The sequence below is a fragment of the Tauraco erythrolophus genome, chromosome 20 (assembly GCF_009769465.1).
Source record: "Tauraco erythrolophus isolate bTauEry1 chromosome 20, bTauEry1.pri, whole genome shotgun sequence".
Classification (NCBI taxonomy): Eukaryota; Metazoa; Chordata; class Aves; order Musophagiformes; family Musophagidae; genus Tauraco; species Tauraco erythrolophus.
This window is the reverse complement of record NC_141484.1, coordinates 109,668-127,058: the sequence shown is the minus strand read 5'-3', so window position 1 is coordinate 127,058 and position 17,391 is coordinate 109,668. Positions and strand designations below refer to the sequence as shown.

Below are 17,391 nucleotides of genomic sequence, written 5' to 3'. Positions count from 1 at the left end.
GGTTGCCTAGAGAAGCTGTGTATGCCCCATCCCTAGAAGTGTTTAAGGCCAGGTTGGATGAGGCTTTGAGCAACCTCATCTAGCGGAAGATGTCCCTGCCTAGGGCAGGGGGGTTGAAACTAGATGATCTTTAAGGTCCTTTCCAACTCAAACCATTCTGTAATTCTATTCTCAAATTGCAATTGCTGATCAGACTTGACAGGTTTAGGGGCACTTACCTGTTAAGTCATAAAAGTAGGAAATCCTGTTGGCAAGCATGGCACGCTGGCAGCCAGTCATACTGTATCCCAAAAGCTGTTCTGGATCTTGGCTGAAGGCTTCAGCAGCTTCTGACCCACTGGCACCAACCCATACACCTGTGTCTGTGCCACGGAGGGTGGCCGGATTAATACCTATGAGGACATTGGAAGGTAGATTACAGTAGACAAACTCATAATGAGGGGCAAACCGGAGAGATAATCAGGTATGCTGGCATCAGTTCATGAAATGCCACTTACTGTCCCTTTCTGACAGGCCTGCAGCATTGTTCCCTTACCTATAGTTATCTTTCATCTGTTTCAATTGCAGACCTCACAAGTCTTACAGCAGAGTCCACCAGAACTTCAGTATTGGCTTTTGGCCAGAACATACTGTGCCCAGAAATAGCTTTTCAGCTTAGCTGGGCATTGCTAGAGTCTTGTGTAAAAAAGTGTACACACTATGAAAGACACAAACGCTGATCAGATAAGATAACAGCTGACTTCCAGTGCAGATAAAAGGAGCAGACTAAAGGAGAGAAAAATCACTGCACTTGCAACATCATGTGAGCACATGAGTATCGACCTCTAGCCACGCACAAAGCCCAGATCTGGAGTACAAGACAGAAAGGAAAATTCTTATGCACAAAAGCCAACAACCAGAACAAGAAAAAAACGCTGCTCTAAAAAAAACATATAGTGACCTCAACTTGCAGCAATCTCTACTGTTTCTTTTCCTGCTTCAGGAGTCCTGGAGAAAAGCAGAATAGTCAAGCTTTCAGACTGAGGCTCAGCAGCAGAGGAGCAAGTATTAAATTTTATTAAGTCAGTACCAGTGAGGTGGTCACAACTTTTTGCCATGTGCTACTTATGTTCAGACATGAAACTGATTAATATGAAAAATAAACTTTTTGGCTCTGTGGTAGGTAACTCAAAACCTGAAGACAGTGGCAGCAATGGTGGAAAGAGGTTCCTATTTCTGAAAGCACACTTCCTGGGCAAACCTATAGAAGCAGATCAAATGCCACAAATTTTCCATGAACCTGGCCAATAGACAGGAATACATCAGGCCATCTGCCATTCTTTTAGACCACGATTAAGAATTCTAATCAAGTCATTTTCCTTTTGCATTACAAACATGCCTTTACCTAAAAGGATCTAATATGGAATATTAGGGTAGAGCAGAATGTACAAAAGCTCTAGAACTATTGACTGTCTAAGTATTTCTGTCATACTGCTTGTATCGTATGAGACAGGTAGAGATTTGCAGGCAGTCAGCGTAGATTTCCAAGTTTGAGTTCCAGAGAAAACAGCTTTGTTCTAACACTTGTACCAGTTTTTTGGTCTCCTCTCTACTGTGATGGCTTTCCCTTGTTAGGTATCTCACACAGGTGCATGCCTGCACCCACTGCACAGAGACAATAAAGCACAGTTCTCCCTCTTCAGTCATTCAGCTGCTTACCTCCATCCAAAATAGCTTCATAAGAAACTTCCAACAGCAAACGAAGCTGAGGATCCATTGTATGAGCTTGTTTGGGGTGAACCCCAAAAAAGGAGGCATCAAATTTGCTTATGTCTTTGAGTTTTCCATTTCTCTTGGGCAGTCCATAAATTCCTGAGAAGAAAAATTCAACACTGAATCACACAATACATCAGCTTTAAAGCAGCTACCACCTGAGACATAGTACAGAACGACCACAGCCAATTCTCAATTACATGTGCAGTCTCACTTCCCTGTTGCAGTACCCAGAATGCTGCATTAATATCTATCTACCTACCTACCCACCCATCTCTCTAAATCTTATTTGGAAATGAGAATGCTGCATTAACAAAAAGAATTGGCATTTTTAAGACTACCCAGCATACAGCAGCAGAAGACACCTATCTAGTTTAAGCATTTTTGCTTTGGCAAGTTGTACCAAGCACATAAACAGAGTCCAAATCAGCGGTTCCAGTCAGTCATCAGGTAGAAGGAAAAGAAAAGCTACTTTTCACTTCTGCAAATCACTAGCTTGAATGGGATAGATATGTGCTAAATGCTCAAGACAGGCAACGAGACAGAAAAGAACATTGTAAAAAGCCGTTAATCACAGGACTGGAGTCCCTGTGCTACTTCTGAACCCAGAAAAAATGAAAGAGCTGTCTTACTGCCACAGCTTTCAACAGCAGGTATAGGATTCATGCTGCCCAGGTGCTCTGTCAGACTGCTCTTTTATTTCGAAATAAGCTACATATTTATAAGCTACTACTACATGGGACATAACATTAGAGATGGATTCCATGAGACCTTCATGAAAATGTCCTGTTCCTGAATATCTTTATGATATATCAGAATTGAATTCAGAAGCTCTCATGGGGTTTCGCATCTGATAAATCCTTTCCTTTCATAGGATAATTACTACAGAACTCAGAGCTTCAAAAGGAGAGGCAATAAGCACTTACCCGGTTTCCACCTCCGATCATCCTCTGTGACCATATCAACTCCATTAAGCAGGTTCTCCCAAAACTCTTGCAAGTTCTCTGATTCTGGCAGCTTTCCTGCTATGCCTGCAATCACCACGTCCTCCATCTCAACTTCTCCCTGTTGCTGAGATCCAGAAAGTAAGACTAGTAAGATTTCACACAGAGAAAGGGAGTATATGTGTTTCTTGTCTTCCTGACATGTTGTGACAAACACGCATATCCGCAGGAGAAACACCCACACAGGAACAGCCCACGGAGACTCTACTACAAAAAGACATCCCAACTAATTTAATGGACCATAAGATCTGTAGGGACAACAAGGAAGAGAAAACTGATCCTGAAGGAGTCTCAGGCCCTGCGAACCACCAGTTTCTACATGACAGCTAGAAAATTAACAGGTCTAGCTCTACCAAATGCAGAGTCTCTGTGAAGTCAGCAGAGAAGAAAGATTAACATCCTGTAGCAGAGGTGGGTGGAGAAATTATGAAATACATATAGTAAAATACATAATTACAAGGCAAACCTAACAGGTGGCAAAACAAGTTCTACAATTATTACAAAGTTAAATGCTAACTTAAGTATCAATAATCAGAAAGTTTGTTGGAGGGGAAAAAAAACAACAACAAAAAAAACACCACAAAAGCCTACAAAAATAAAAAAAAAAAATAAAATGAAACAAACCAAAAACCACACACAAAACAAAAAAACCCTCCAAAACACACACACAGGAGGAAACCTACACAAAGCCACAGAGATTACAATATGACTTAGCACCATTTTAAATACCTGAAACAAGAAGCTTTACAAACGAAGTGTTTCCCAACTGGACCCTGCACTGCCACACATTTAGAGGACTGAGAATGGGGAACTAAGTACATATGACAGAGAGTGGTGCTTTAAAATATGAGTTGGTAGAACAGATCTGGATTCCAGACAGGATGAAAAACCCCTAGCTGCTGTCCCAAGAAACTTGCATTCTAAGACCCCAATGTCAAACACCACAAGAGAACATCATGGTGCATAACGCAGCATGGCAGGCCACCTATAGACATTACAACACCAAATGATCTCTCATATTTTACAGTCAACACATATTTAATTTATTCTCTATTACACTAAAAATATAGTAACAACTAAGCAAAGAGAACATAAGTTAACCTGATGTTTCAGTTAAGTTCAAATTATAGTTTGTAGACCCGAAGTAGGCAAGTTAAATGAAGGGGGGGAAAAAACCCCATATATATAGGTTATCTTTATAAATAAGAGTGTCATTGTATGAACAAAAGAGGTAGTAAGAATACACAGTACTTCCTTAAATAATCCTTCTGGTAAGTAGAGGCAAAACATTGTTTAGAGTTAATGTGTGGGATTTTAACAAATAAAAATCAGAAAGAAAACTGGGTACTCCAACAGCTAAAAGTCTACCTTAATAACTTCAAAGGAAAGATTTTGCGATGGAAGACCTGAAGTTTGACTTCCATCACTGATTATGACCCACAGTGCCATGCAGGCACTTTGCTTAAGCACTGCTGGTGCTTGATCATCTCCTCCACAAAGCAGCACTAATGGGTACTCTCAGATGAGCACTTCATAGCTGTTTTTCCAACCCAAGACAGTTCATTTAGGCACGGTTTTGCAGCCACTTTCAGGAGTTCCTGACCCTTTTGAGCAAGAAATAGGCCTCTCTTCCATCCACACACTGCTCACTGAACACCCTCCTGCAGCTGAAAGAGGTTGGGGTGCACAGACGGAAAGCAGAGCCCTCCAGTTAGCTGAGCATCAGTGCGCCGCTGGGTGGTGCGCCCAGCCGGCACACACCGTGCAGAGGTTGCCTGATTTCTTTCACCCTTCTTTCCTTCAGCAGTTATCTTGATTCAGATCTGTGGAGTAACTGTGTAATTATGCAACAACACTGAAGTAGAAGAGATGATTACCTCATCCAGTCCATCCCTTCTGGGAGCAGAAACAGAAGTGCTCCCAAAAGGACATCTTGGATTTCAGTCTTATGCTAAACACCCAGACAACAGCAGTTCCATTACACTCCGGCTGTTCATTTAAAAAGGGAAACACTACAGGCCAAATGCACATGGTCCTGACGGAGAAATCATTCCCCCAAACTGAAGTTGGTAGTAGGAAGCCCAGTCCACTCTCCTCTGAAGAGGAGCGTCTTCATTTTTCCACTCACATAGATCTAGTAAGTCAGTTTTATCACTGGTGTCACCACTGCACCTGGAAAACCTCACCAAGGGCCACAATTCTGCTATGCTTGCGGCAGTTCTGCACTAGGGGCAGGGAAGGAATGGATCTTGGGCACAAAGCTTACAATCTAAGCATAAGACAAGCGACATACAAGACAATACTGTCATTACGATTCCATTTTTTTCCTCAGCTCTTTGGGCAATGATCTCTAGGGAGGAAAGTATAATTTGTATTTCAGGGGACTGAAACATCGCTTCTGGGATTGTTCCTTCCCCATCCCACATCTCCTCTTGGAATATCAAAAAAACTCCATCCAGGTATAGCCAATCTTGGCAAAATGTTATTCCAAGACAGTGAAGTAATGGAATTTATCAGCAAAGCAATTTTTGCCAACGTTACGAATGTAGTTGAGCAAGACTGTGTCAAAGGCAAAGATGCTGCAGTAATCAAAATGTAGACGGATAAGAGCCAAAAAGTTAATTTTAGTTGGGTGAACGGGTAATAAGAGCCATAACTTAAGGATTTTTATACACAGAGAACTGGAAAGATTTAGACTTGAAACAGAGAGTAACAAATGTCTATATCTAAGATAACATACAAATTATGGATTTAGCAGCAGACAGTAGAGATGACTTGCTGTGCAAAACAAGAATGGGAAGAGGAAAAAAACATTAATATGTCATCCCTGACTAAACATTGATTAAAGTAGATGTTATGGCTACCAACGTCTTTGGTCTTCCTTGACAGATAATAAGGCGGCAGACCATTCTGAAGTTTGACTTTACCCCTAGATGGTGTATTGTACTATTTTTACTATATTAGAGAGTCCTTTATTTTGTCAGCAGAGCACTTCTAGACTATACGCTGTACACTGACAGTTCTTGAAGTACAGGACACAGCACACATCAAGAAAGAATATTATTTCTACAGCTGTTTTAAAGGAGACTGGACTACAGCAAATATACAGAAGAGATTTTTCCTACTATATTAGATGAGCAAGGTGAACAAAAGCAACAGGTCAAAAAAGGAGACAAAGACCATAAAGAGGAACAAACAGGATTCTCCGATTTCTTAAAGCTGTATTTTGTTGGATCCAATCAGACATCTAATATCTGTTTTCCTCTGTTTACCCCACGGTTTTGCTTGAATTGAATTCTGTGAATTCTTCCTAGAGAGCTTGCATTTTTAACTGAGGGGAGAGTTAAACCCCCACTGCCCCAACACATCAGCCCAATAGACACCTCAGTTAAGCATAAACCACCACCTCACTGGATTTACACAATAGTTTTTGGCAGTGATATTGTGTTGCTGACTCATTCAGTTTGTGACTGGTAATAACTAACAATCCCTTTGGTATTATTGACTAGTAACAACTTTCATCACTTTATACCTGTGCTCTGGTTATCTACCTCCCACATTAGCCACTTGACAAGGTTGGTTTGTTTATTGACTCCAGTTCCTCTCTGCAATCATGTTATACCTTATTAACCTTGTTCTCTATGTATTGGATACCTATTGGTATCATGTTAGCTTAATGCTATTGTCAAACTTACTCTTAAATTGAAACATTGTTCTCCATTGCATTTAAACCAGTTGTTTTTCAGTACCTCACTAATCCAGCATCAATAATGAAACAAGAAGAAAAGTATTAATCGCCATTTTCCAACATCCCTGGCAGCTGTACAAGATTTTTTTTTTTAATAATTTTATCTACTATTTCCCTACAAAAAATATCTCCGTGCCCATTAAGTTTGCAAGCTTTTTAGAGGGAGAAATGCAAAGACAAGAAAAAAGAAAAAAAAGTGAAGGTAAAATTTAATTTCGTCTCTCATTCATACCTGACTTGCCAGCCACCGAAGAGAGTACTCGTCTTATTCTACTGTACCTACATCCACCTGAGTTTCAGTGGGAAAAAGAGGGGGAAAGAGAAGAAAGAAGAAACTGTTTGCAAAGAAACAACAAATAAAACCCAAATCTCGTTTTTCCTGACACAGTTCTCTTTCATAGACAGGAGCACATTGCTTATATCTATTTCACTGTTATTTTGATGGCTGTCATCACGCTGGGACAGAATCATCAAGGCCAACTCTGCTACTGTTTCTAGGCAGTCCAAGTTCTTGGAGCTCCCATTATTGTAAAATGGAACATCCATGACTCCTCCATAGCTTCCTTCAATACAGATATTGACAAGAGAATTGCTTTCTTAGTTTTTCAGTATGACTACGTCATAATTCAGATTTCCTCAGCTCTGATTATAATTTCTAAAATTTGTAATTAAAACTGTCATTACATAGGAGCTTCACTTGTAAAGAGCTATAATGCCTACCTCCAAAAGAAACTTTACAAAAATAGAGGCAAACACAGGCAGCTTTTCGTTGTGTGAAAGTGTATGGCCACCAATATGTGTGCTATAGCTTCAATTTTAAAAAGACCTTTTTTAACTCCTTCTTTCTGTTTCAAGGCTGGATTTGTCCCATTGAAAAATGGTAGTGTGTTTTAATATTTAAAATGAACTACTTAACAGGAAACACAGTCTGGTTCAGAGCTGTTGTTTGAAAAAAGTAGGTTAGATAGATTTTGCTCATGAAATCAATACAGCTCTGTTGATTCCCAAACAGTCAGAATTAATTTGCACAAAAATTTAAGTTCCCAGTATCCCTATACAATGTTTGTAAAATATCTGTGCCTAACTGTCTTCCACATACAGACCTCATCCTCTGAGTTCATCTGCTAAATCTGTCCTTTTACAATGTACTATTATTTTCAGTTTCTTTCAAGAAGCACAGAGGCTGCAGGAAAAGGTGAACCCTTTGCTTATATGGCTTGAGGCTTTTCCTCTCATTTTTTAAGGCAAGACATGCTCCAAAGCCTCCAACTCTGCTCTCTGAAGGACTATGCAAGTTAATGTACACAGCTTTAACACCGCCTGTTTCAATTCAAGCACACAAATAAAAACCTTTAGGTAGGAAAATATTCATTCAATATCTCAAAGAGCCCAATGCCAGGGAAGGAATGTGGAATAAAAACCAAATAGCAGTAAAAACAGCACACGAGAGATTATCATCATGTTCCTGACAGAATCGCATCATCGAATCCAGCCCAGTGCACGATGAACGGGTTATTTCATGTGGGCAGCTGGTTCACATGGAAGTGGACAAAAGAAGTTTAGCAGTATATGCGGCACCTTTTTGGAGATAGTTTCCTAGTACCTAATTGACAAGTCACCTTTCGCGACAGCTCACAAGCTTCCTCAGCCTGCCACGCCACTGCCTTTACGCTAAGCCACGACACCGCAGGAGAGCGCAGCGCCGTCGCCCCGCTGCCAGGACCGAGCAGCCCATTCAGCCCAGGCGCCGCCCGGCACAGCCCGGTGCTCCGCGCCGCGGCAGCAGCGCCGGGCCGCCGAGGCTGCCCAGCCCCGCGGCGGGCGCCGCATGCTCCGCACCGGGCGCGGCCCCTCGCCACCCGCGGAGCCGTGCCGCCGCCGCCGCAGAACGGCACGCCGCAGCTCAGGGGAACGGCGGGAAGAGTCCCGCCGCCGGCGCGCGCGAGGGCTGCGGGCAGCGCTGCCCCCGGCCGTGCCCCCGAGCGCGCCCCCGCGTCCCCCCGGCAGCGAGGGACCGCGGCGGCGGCGTCCCCGCCCGCCGCCAAGATGGCCGAGCGCCGGCACCACAATACAGCGGCTCAGCCTCCCTCCGCCCCGCCTCGCCGGGCGGGCGGAGCGGGGGGCAGCAGCTCGGTAACCAGCCGCCGAGCTGGCGGGGACTCTCCGCGGCACGGCCGCGCTGGGCCACAGGAGAGCGGCCTGTGGCAACAGGGCCCGGCGACCACAGCGTCGGGATGCGGAACCTTCTGGTCGTGCGGGCCAAGCCCGCAGGCCCCCCCCAACCACTCGCCCAGCGAGGCGCGGGCAAAGCCCCGCACGGCCGAGAGGGCAAGATGGAGCCTCCCTGGCGAGGCCGCCGCTCTCCCGGCCGCGCCGCATCCGCTGTCTCGCCGTTACCTGCACAAGGACGGAAGGCTTCGTGCCGGGAAGACTCTGGAGTCAACTCAGCGCCGGACCAGACTGCTGCGGAGCGGGCAATGCGGGCGGGCTCGGGCGCTGCGGCGGCCGGTGCCTGACTGCGCACGGCCGATGCTCCGCGCTCTCCTCACTGTCTCCCTCTATCTCCCACCGCTATTTAAGCAGCCGCCACCTCCGGCGGCCACGCCACATGGGCTGACAGTTTACTCCTCGCCGCAGTCCAATGAGAGCCGGGGCGGGGCCGCCTCGAGCCGGCCCCGGGGTGACGCCACCCCTGCCCGCCGGAGCTGCTTCACGGGAGGAGTGGGCCCGGGCCAAGGCGGGGCGGACCCAGGCGGGCACCCCGTGCGCGTGGCACCGGGCCAAGGTCTCGCGCCCCGTACTGGTAGGCCGTGGAAGGCCGGGCGCTGCTGGGCCGAGGGCGAGGCAGCGGCGACTCGCCGCCGGCGCGGACCTCTTCGTGTCCCTCTCCCACCTCCCCGCGGGTGTGCACACTGCGGGGGCGTTACTGCCGCGCCGGCACCGTGGCTCGGCGAGAGACGCGACGGCTCGGAAAGCGCCGGAGCCGGCGACACCGGACTGCGGAGGGCCCGCGCGCGCCCGCGGCGCACAAAGGGAAAGGACGCCGGGCTGGACGCGCAATCCCGGGCCGGCGCCCAATCCGGAGGCGGGAGCGTGTGGGCGGAGGCGCGGCCCTGCCAATCGCGGGGCTCGTGGGGCGTTGCTAGGCGATAAGGCGATGTGGTGACGGCTGAGGGGACGGCCTCGGCCGCCGGCGGAGCGAGCAGCACCCGCGGCTCTCCGGCGGCGGCGGTCGTTCACCCCGGCGGAGCGCGGTCCCGGGGTTACCACAGGGCAGCGGGCACGCCGGCCAGGGATGCGCTGCCCCGTGCTCGGGCCCGTCGCGCCGCCGTGACTGGCGGCAGCAGGGCTGGTCCGGCGGCGGGGAGCGGGCCGCCGCAGGGGGCGGGTCGCCGCACTGCCGCAGGCGCCAGAGATCGCTGCCCGCCGCGCTCCTGGTACGCCCGCCGCTCCAAAGGACAGGAAAAGGGACGATCGCCCTGCGCGCAGGCACCTTTTATCCACTTTCTCTATAGCTTATACTCCTTAAATTGAAGCAAAACAGTAAACAAATTTGAATTTTGTGCTATGTTAGCGAAGACTGCTACTCCAACACAAAACCCGCCGTCCCGCCTTTCGGGCGGCACACGCAGACCCGAATGGCGGGATGCGGAAAGCCCCCGCCTCCCCTCCCGTCTGCAGGGAGAGAACGCTTCGGGCAGAGGTCTCGTTTCCATTAGTGCTTTTCGCTGCTGCCAGAGATGCGCTAAAGCACTGCTGCTAGGTAAGACAGCGCGATTGTGACCTTCGCTGGGCAGAACTTTTGCCTTTATCCATATATTCCTCAATACTATGATAGTTTTTTAACGCTTTGATAATAACAATCAGCAATTTGCTCTTTCACCTTTCCAGTACTCTGTGATTGGCTGGAATTCTCTTTTTTATAGGCTTCTCTTTCTTTGTACAATTTAATAGCATCCACAGTACTACCTTGTCACCACTCTTTCTCATCTGTTTTTTAAGAATCAATTCCCAATTTGCTAAGTATTTTGGTCATAAGAGAAAGAAAATGTGAATTTTCACCCTGTATTTAGTACACACATCACAACTTCCCCACGCAAGATTCAAGCAAGCTGTTCATGTTATTTATTGTTATTATGCATACTTTGTTAATTTTCAGCATACTAATATGCTATGTTCTTACAGTTACTCTGAAACAAACGTACAATGATCAAACTACTTTTCTTCTATCACAAGTAAAACAAAATGAAACAATCAAGAGCTATCATCTTCCCTCACCTATGGTTGCCTTAAGGAAACCTGTTTCTCAGAGAAACTGAATAAATTAAAAGTTGCGTTTCTTGCAAGAGGTCTGCATGACCAGGCATGCCAGGTGTCATACTGGGGCAGGGGGAACCAACCAAGCACTAAAAAACCTAAAACCCTCTCAAACAAGCAAACAAAAACCCCTAAAACCTGCAAAGAAACCTACACAAAGGCATTTTAGAAATCTGCAGCCTATGAACTTATATCCATGATGTAAGGAATAAAAAGTAAAGTTTTCCAGGCTCAGATGCAGTGTTACAAACATTATGGAACAAACTGCTTTTTCTAAGGGCACACTGCTTTAACACCTGTAAATGCACAGAATCTCATTGCACTGAAATACTGTGTACTTCCACAGTTCAATATTAAACATGGAATTGGAAACAAAAAAAATATTTTTCAGGATAATCTACAGCTATTAAAAACTTAGGAATTTACACACTGTGTTCTAGAAATAATCAGTGAGAGCTGTAACTGGTGTGATCTGCGCCAAAATTCCTATACTTGTTAGAAACCACTGTGCTTTGAGCTACAGAAAGAGCTCATTCAGGGCCTGGTTCAAGGGAATGCATCATGTTGTTCCGGCTCATGAACAATGTTAAATGTTGAATCCAATGACAGGATTTTCAAGTAATTAAATGATTTAGAAAGAAGCTCACATGGTCTCTCGGGCCTTGTATTGGCTTGGTGACATCTAAACGAAATTTATTGCAGACTCAGCAGCTGATTATAATATCATAGCACCTTTGCACTAAAGTAAAACACTTCCACCAGGGAGTAGAAAAATAATTATTCAAATTCTCAAAATGACTACTATCACACTGTCAGATGTCAGAGAGCAGCTGTCTGCAAAGAGTACCAGGAAAGTACTAGAAATTTCTAAAAAGAAAAGTGCTACAGAAAATAAAGCACTCATAGGTAAGTAGCTCTCTTCCTTCACTAATCCTGTTTAGATTTTTTTTATGTTTTTAGCAGAAACTGAGGAGTATTGTTCACTTCAGTGATACCACTCACAGAATCACAGAATTGCTTAGGTTGGAAGGGACCTCTTGAGATCATCTAGTTCAACTCCTCTCCTCAAGGAGGGTCAGCTGGAATAGGTTGCCATGGAACACGTCTAGTTGGGTTTTGAGTATCTCCACAGGTGGAGACTCCATAACTTCTCTGGGGAACCTGTTCTAGTGCTTGACCATCCTCACAGTAAAAAAGGTTTTTCTTGTTTTTCATGTGTATTTCCTTTACTTACTGTAAAGTTCATAATTGTAACACCCCAATACTGCTCAGCATTACTGGAAATGTTACAAAAATAGACTGATTACTTGTTTCAATGTCTTGAAGTGAATGTGTTCATAACTACATAGATATCCCTCATTACCTCACAATTCATTCAAGTTTTCTTTTAGTTTCATCTGTTGTTAAGACTTATTTCTTATGATGCTTCGATACTGTTCTAAGTGTTGCTAACAAACGTTTTTCTATGCAATCTCTTGTTTAAGAAAAATATAACTAGTGGTGTAACAACAGAAGTTTAATTTTATACTCTTTCATGCTGTATGAACAAGTGGAAAGAGCTACAGAAGATGAGAAACAATACAGATTCAGGTGTAATCTTTTCAAACCCTTTTCTTTTATGGAGAAAGATAGCTGCACAGGATTAACGTTTGCATTGTTAATTATAAGAAAACAAGCAGGCTGAGGCATCCCACTTCTAACTTTAAATCACATCTACAGTTTCTCAACAAAATATTTGCTAAAGACCTGCAAGCTCTGCCTAAAGGCACAAGGCTTTACATAAGTATTAACTGGGCATTTCTAAATCCATGATGCAAGCAATATTTAACATACATGATTAAAATAAATCAGTATTAACAGTGAAGACTGTAATCTCATAATGTACACAGATTAACCCTTTATTTTAGGGTTCACAGTATGAAACAGATATTTCTTCTCTCTTCTGGCTGCAAACTTCCCAACTCAACACACAAAAATGAAGCTGATATTTAGCTCTGATTTATAGATTTCAAAGTAAGTTAATAGCAAGTGTGGATGTGGAACTTGCTGCCAACAAAGTAATCAGTCTTTAATATTGTAGTTGCGGACTTTTGCCATGTTAGAAGAGTTTTTTGGTTTTATGGGATAAGCACAACATAAATTCCTGGATTTTAACTTCTGCTGAACTTCCAGCTTGGTTCCTCTGACTGTCAAATCTGCAGCTGGCATTTCGAGTTTACCCTTGGGTTTGATATTTTTCTGAGATTCTTCAGATTGCTCAGTCGAACATATAACTTCAAACTCCACTGCTCAAAAAGAGAAGTAAAAATACTTTGTAGTTACATTTGTATTTAATCATGAGACTGGATAGTTGTAGAGAACTGGTTTACTCTTTTTCTCTAAACATATTGTTGCCACAGTGCCATATTGTCGAAGCCTTGTAATGAGTGACAGAACCATTTTTGTACATAGGAGGCACAGAATTGTCCATTAAGGCTTGCTATACTGATGATACAACACATTAGCCCTTCCTGCTCAATACTCGCTTCATCTGTACCTGTTCATTCTCCATTAGCATCAGACTGCTTAAGAGAGGAGAAAGACAGACAGCTGCAAGGTCAGTGTAACTGTTTAAGTCAAGCACTACCTGTTCAGCTGTTTTTTAAACATCACATTTTGCAAGTTTACCCTTCTCTCCATCTGTATCAATTAAGGCAACACCAACACACTGGACAACACGATACAAAGTTAGACCTACCTGTTCCTGTATTGTGAAACTGCGATAAAGTAGTTGGCTGCAATAGTTCGATCTGTTTCAAGAAATCACCAGCAGCCATAAAAGCTGCAGCAAAACGTGTTTGGATATGCATGATCCAAAGGCCTCAAAGGCAATTCTGTGTGCTTGACAAAGCTGCACTAATACCACTATCTTTTGGGGTTTTTCTTAATCTTCTCTCACAGAGGAAGGCATTTACTGTGGAAATCTTCATTTTTGTTGTCTAAAATATCTGTGTGTACTAGAGAGGACTAACTCAAAAAGTAACATCTTTGGTTAGGAAGCAGGGAGAGTGATCTTAATACTGATCAGAGTTCATTCTGCAGCCTCTGGCACAATTCTCTGAAAGGCACTATCTCCAACTAACTGAATTTTAGTCTTATCACAGGTTTTGTTAGGTAAGATAAGTGGAATTGGTCAATCACAGTACTCATTATAAGTTAAAGGTAATATTTACAGGCGCTTGGCTCCAGCCACTTAATCCTTATTTTCTGAGGCACTGAGATTTTGAATTTTCTTTGGAGAGCCAAAGCAGACAGCAGAAGTAGTCATAATATACTTATGGTAACACACACTACAGCATTCTGTACTAGCTGAATTTTTTGAGCATGACAGGCTTCAATTCCAGGTACTATCCAATCACAGAGCAAGAGTAACAGGTGTACAAACTGACAAAGATAAGTTATTAATAGGATATGGTAAATTTTCCTAGTCAACAGAACATGGTAGAAAGTCTAAACAGAATTGTTTGTGTAAGGAAATAAAAAATATTCTTGAATTATGGAAGGAAATAATCTATTGAGGGTTTATAGCTCTATGCAAAGCATGACACTGTGGCTAGTGTCGAAACATTACACTTTTCAAAATAATTTTTATGTTCAGGCTTAGCTTGAACCAGCTGTTCACTCATGTGTGTGCAATCTCTGCACTGAGTCAGCTTGGTGGCATTTGTTATTACAGGTGGCAAAACTCTCCTGCTATTGATTCAAAATCGTGTTGTTCAGTTTGCCACCTAGTGGTTACCTACAGATGTAGAAGATATGAAAGAGGATGCTTGAGCCCATGGAAGATGTTTGGGTGTATTTTCCTGCCTGGAAAAAGGACTGTAATCATTATAGTGCGTTACCCTAGACCTCTACCACATCTGGCAGATAATAAAGCAGAATTTCACAACATCAACAGTTTAGAACAGTGCAGGCAGCAGTGCCTGAAATGTACTGGATACAGCTTCAAAGATTATTTTACTTGAACAAGAGCCACGGCAGAATAGGATTACCTCGTTTGTGGTCTAAATAACAGCAACGAGCAGATCCATAAATAGCACACAGTCAACACTGCTTACAGTCAGTCTGTTTTTTGAAATATTCCCTCAGTTTTGAAGGGTGTTTTGTATTCAATCAAGGGGACGACTTTCAGAAATAATGCGAGAGGCCCTAATCCTGTAGATCCAAAGGCAAAGTAATCAAGCACCAATGCATCACATGCATCCCTTCCTCTGAAGTCCTCTGTATGCTTGTCTCTTGACCTTAGCAGAGACACTACAGTTATAACTAGTAAAGGCTACCTAACTAGGTGTTTGGAACAACAACACAGGACACAAGCATTCTATATGGCTATTGCAAAGTTTTGGACTGTTGAAAATCTGTGTTAATGCAGAAATTTAAAACCATGAAATTGCAAACTTGTAAGCTTAGTTCTACAAAATGGAAAAAGACAAAGAACTAATACTCCAGAATTAGAAATGCTATTTAAAGGGAAATATTCTAAGAGAACTCTTAATAAGAACCTTCATATGTTATTGATTTTGCTTGGGACTGTTCACATGTGTGAAGGACCTTGAATAAAATCAGCATGAATATGCACTGTGCAGTAAAATTTAAATGCAGTAGCTTGGTTTTCACAAGCAAACAATGAAAAAGCATATCCAATTTACAAGCCTGTAACTTACTTTCAGAAGTAACCTTGGCAACAAGAGGCAGTAAGATCATAGTTAAGAGCCTAAACTGGTTTTGAAAATGGACCTAAACATTTCATGTATTGAAATGCTTAACATATCGTCTATTTGATGTGTGTTAACTATCATCAGAAATTAATATTCACAGATTTTTTTTCGGAACTAAAGAGATACAAGTAGGTATGTTATATGAGCAAACTGAAATTTCCCCAGATGGAAAATTTCATTTAAGAAACTTGTCACTAGATATTTGCTTATGGCTAACAGTGCTTCTGAAGGAACACCAAGTCAAACCAGTTCCAATTCAGAAGAACATTTAAGTGAAGAAAATGTAACTAGGGGATTAGTTAATATTTGTGAAACACTTCAGAGATGAAGTTTTATGTAACACAGAAAAGAAATCATGAGTCTCTCTCTGATTGGAGCCAGAATGAAGCCAGAGCCAGAGCACTCTTTCTGTTTGTTAATATTTTACCAGATTCTTTCTCTGGCCAGCTTTTCACACACATGGATTGCCCTTAGAACTGTCAGTGATGTCAAAGCTGTTGAAATTCTGTCTAGTGTGGAAACACTTAAGATAACTTCTGATCCATAAAGTGTAGAATTTCAGACCACAGAGCTTTCCAAGTAAGAGTAACAATAAGAATTATAGTAAAAGAAACTCCCTGAAGATGAAGTAGCAAACCAGAAAAGTTACTTTGCTTTAGAGCAGCTCAATCTCATTCTTTGTTAGGCTACAATGTAAACTCAAATTAATATGGCCAGGACACAGTTCTGAACATCTGTGGAGGTGGGGTTTCTCAAAAATTCACAGTGTGACCATTCACCACAACTGGAGCCCTCCTCTGGCATGGAAACCACAAAGTTTCATGTACCCCAAAAGCATATAAAACAAGTGACTAGTGGGGACATTCTAAGTGCAGATATAGCTTGCCCTACACTCTTATTCCCTCTGCACTGACGCAAGGGGTCAGCCTCTGTTGACGCAAGGAGATACAGCTGATCAGGAGCTTTTCACATGGTACCACTGAGCACCCTTCACAGTATTACCTTCACTCTAAATGCAGTTTTACAGTCAAACTTTAATAGGTGATGTTTGCCTTTCTTTCCAGAAAAACTAGTGTCTCTAATAGCAAGTAAGAACTTTATTACCTTAAATTACTTTAAGAAAAATAAATTCCAGTCTTCTAAATGTTTTACAAAGCTTACTCTCCTCCTGTCTAATGTCTATTCTAAAATCAAAAAAGGCCCTATAGCCCACAGGTGAATAGAGAAACCTTGCAGTTTGTACAGAAGCTAATCACACGGTTGTACACGTGTGTCATGATCTTCATTCCTTTGAGGATGGCCTGCCATCAACGTCCAAGACGTGTATGATATGGATCACCAACCAAAGTCTCCCACCTGCTCTCAACCTCTGGGATAGGGCATATAAAAAGGAAATAAATACAGAAGCATATTTCTTACTAGTACAGTCTATGTATGTAACACTGATGCTTTTAGCATCATCGCGGCTTGTACCTGTCTGCCTCTTTAGCAGGATCTTTTTCTTTCAATAATACAGATCAATAAAAACACCTGAACAAGGAACCTGTGTTCCTTCGAAACACTTTCTTTCTACTTATCTGCAGAATTAACATACAAATTATTAAATCCATCTCATTCCTACAGAACAAACTAAAAATCAGCAGGTAGAGTAAGCAGAGAGAAAATTAAAATATCTCACAGCCTTCTGACTTGTTTGGAAGCTTCCACAAGTTCTGAATTGGATGGCGAAATGAATAAAGTATCTAACAGTCTACTTCCGTAACTCAGTGTTAACATGTAGTCACAAACACTCCAAAACACATTGAGTCATTGA

The 17,391-nt window shown here is 43.0% G+C and overlaps 2 protein-coding genes across 4 annotated transcripts in view; both read right to left on the bottom strand.

The window, feature by feature from the left end:
• Positions 1–8,982, bottom strand: part of FASN (fatty acid synthase) — a 45,193-nt gene extending 36,211 nt beyond the window's left edge. For both annotated transcript variants that reach the window (XM_086624238.1, XM_086624240.1), the window contains exons 1-4: positions 8,902–8,982; positions 2,679–2,823; positions 1,699–1,851; positions 219–392 (exon numbers count right to left, since the gene is read on the bottom strand). In XM_086624238.1, the coding sequence (XP_086480364.1) occupies positions 219–392; positions 1,699–1,851; positions 2,679–2,805 (454 nt within the window). In that variant the 5' untranslated portion in view covers positions 2,806–2,823; positions 8,902–8,982. The remainder of the gene's footprint in view (positions 1–218; positions 393–1,698; positions 1,852–2,678; positions 2,824–8,901) is intronic.
• Positions 8,983–12,239: 3,257 nt separating this feature from the next.
• The window catches only part of CCDC57 (coiled-coil domain containing 57), a 43,486-nt gene continuing 38,334 nt past the window's right edge, over positions 12,240–17,391 (bottom strand). For both annotated transcript variants that reach the window (XM_086624242.1, XM_086624241.1), the window contains one exon: positions 12,240–13,106. In XM_086624242.1, coding sequence (XP_086480368.1) covers positions 12,883–13,106 — 224 coding nt within the window. In that variant the 3' untranslated portion in view covers positions 12,240–12,882. The remainder of the gene's footprint in view (positions 13,107–17,391) is intronic.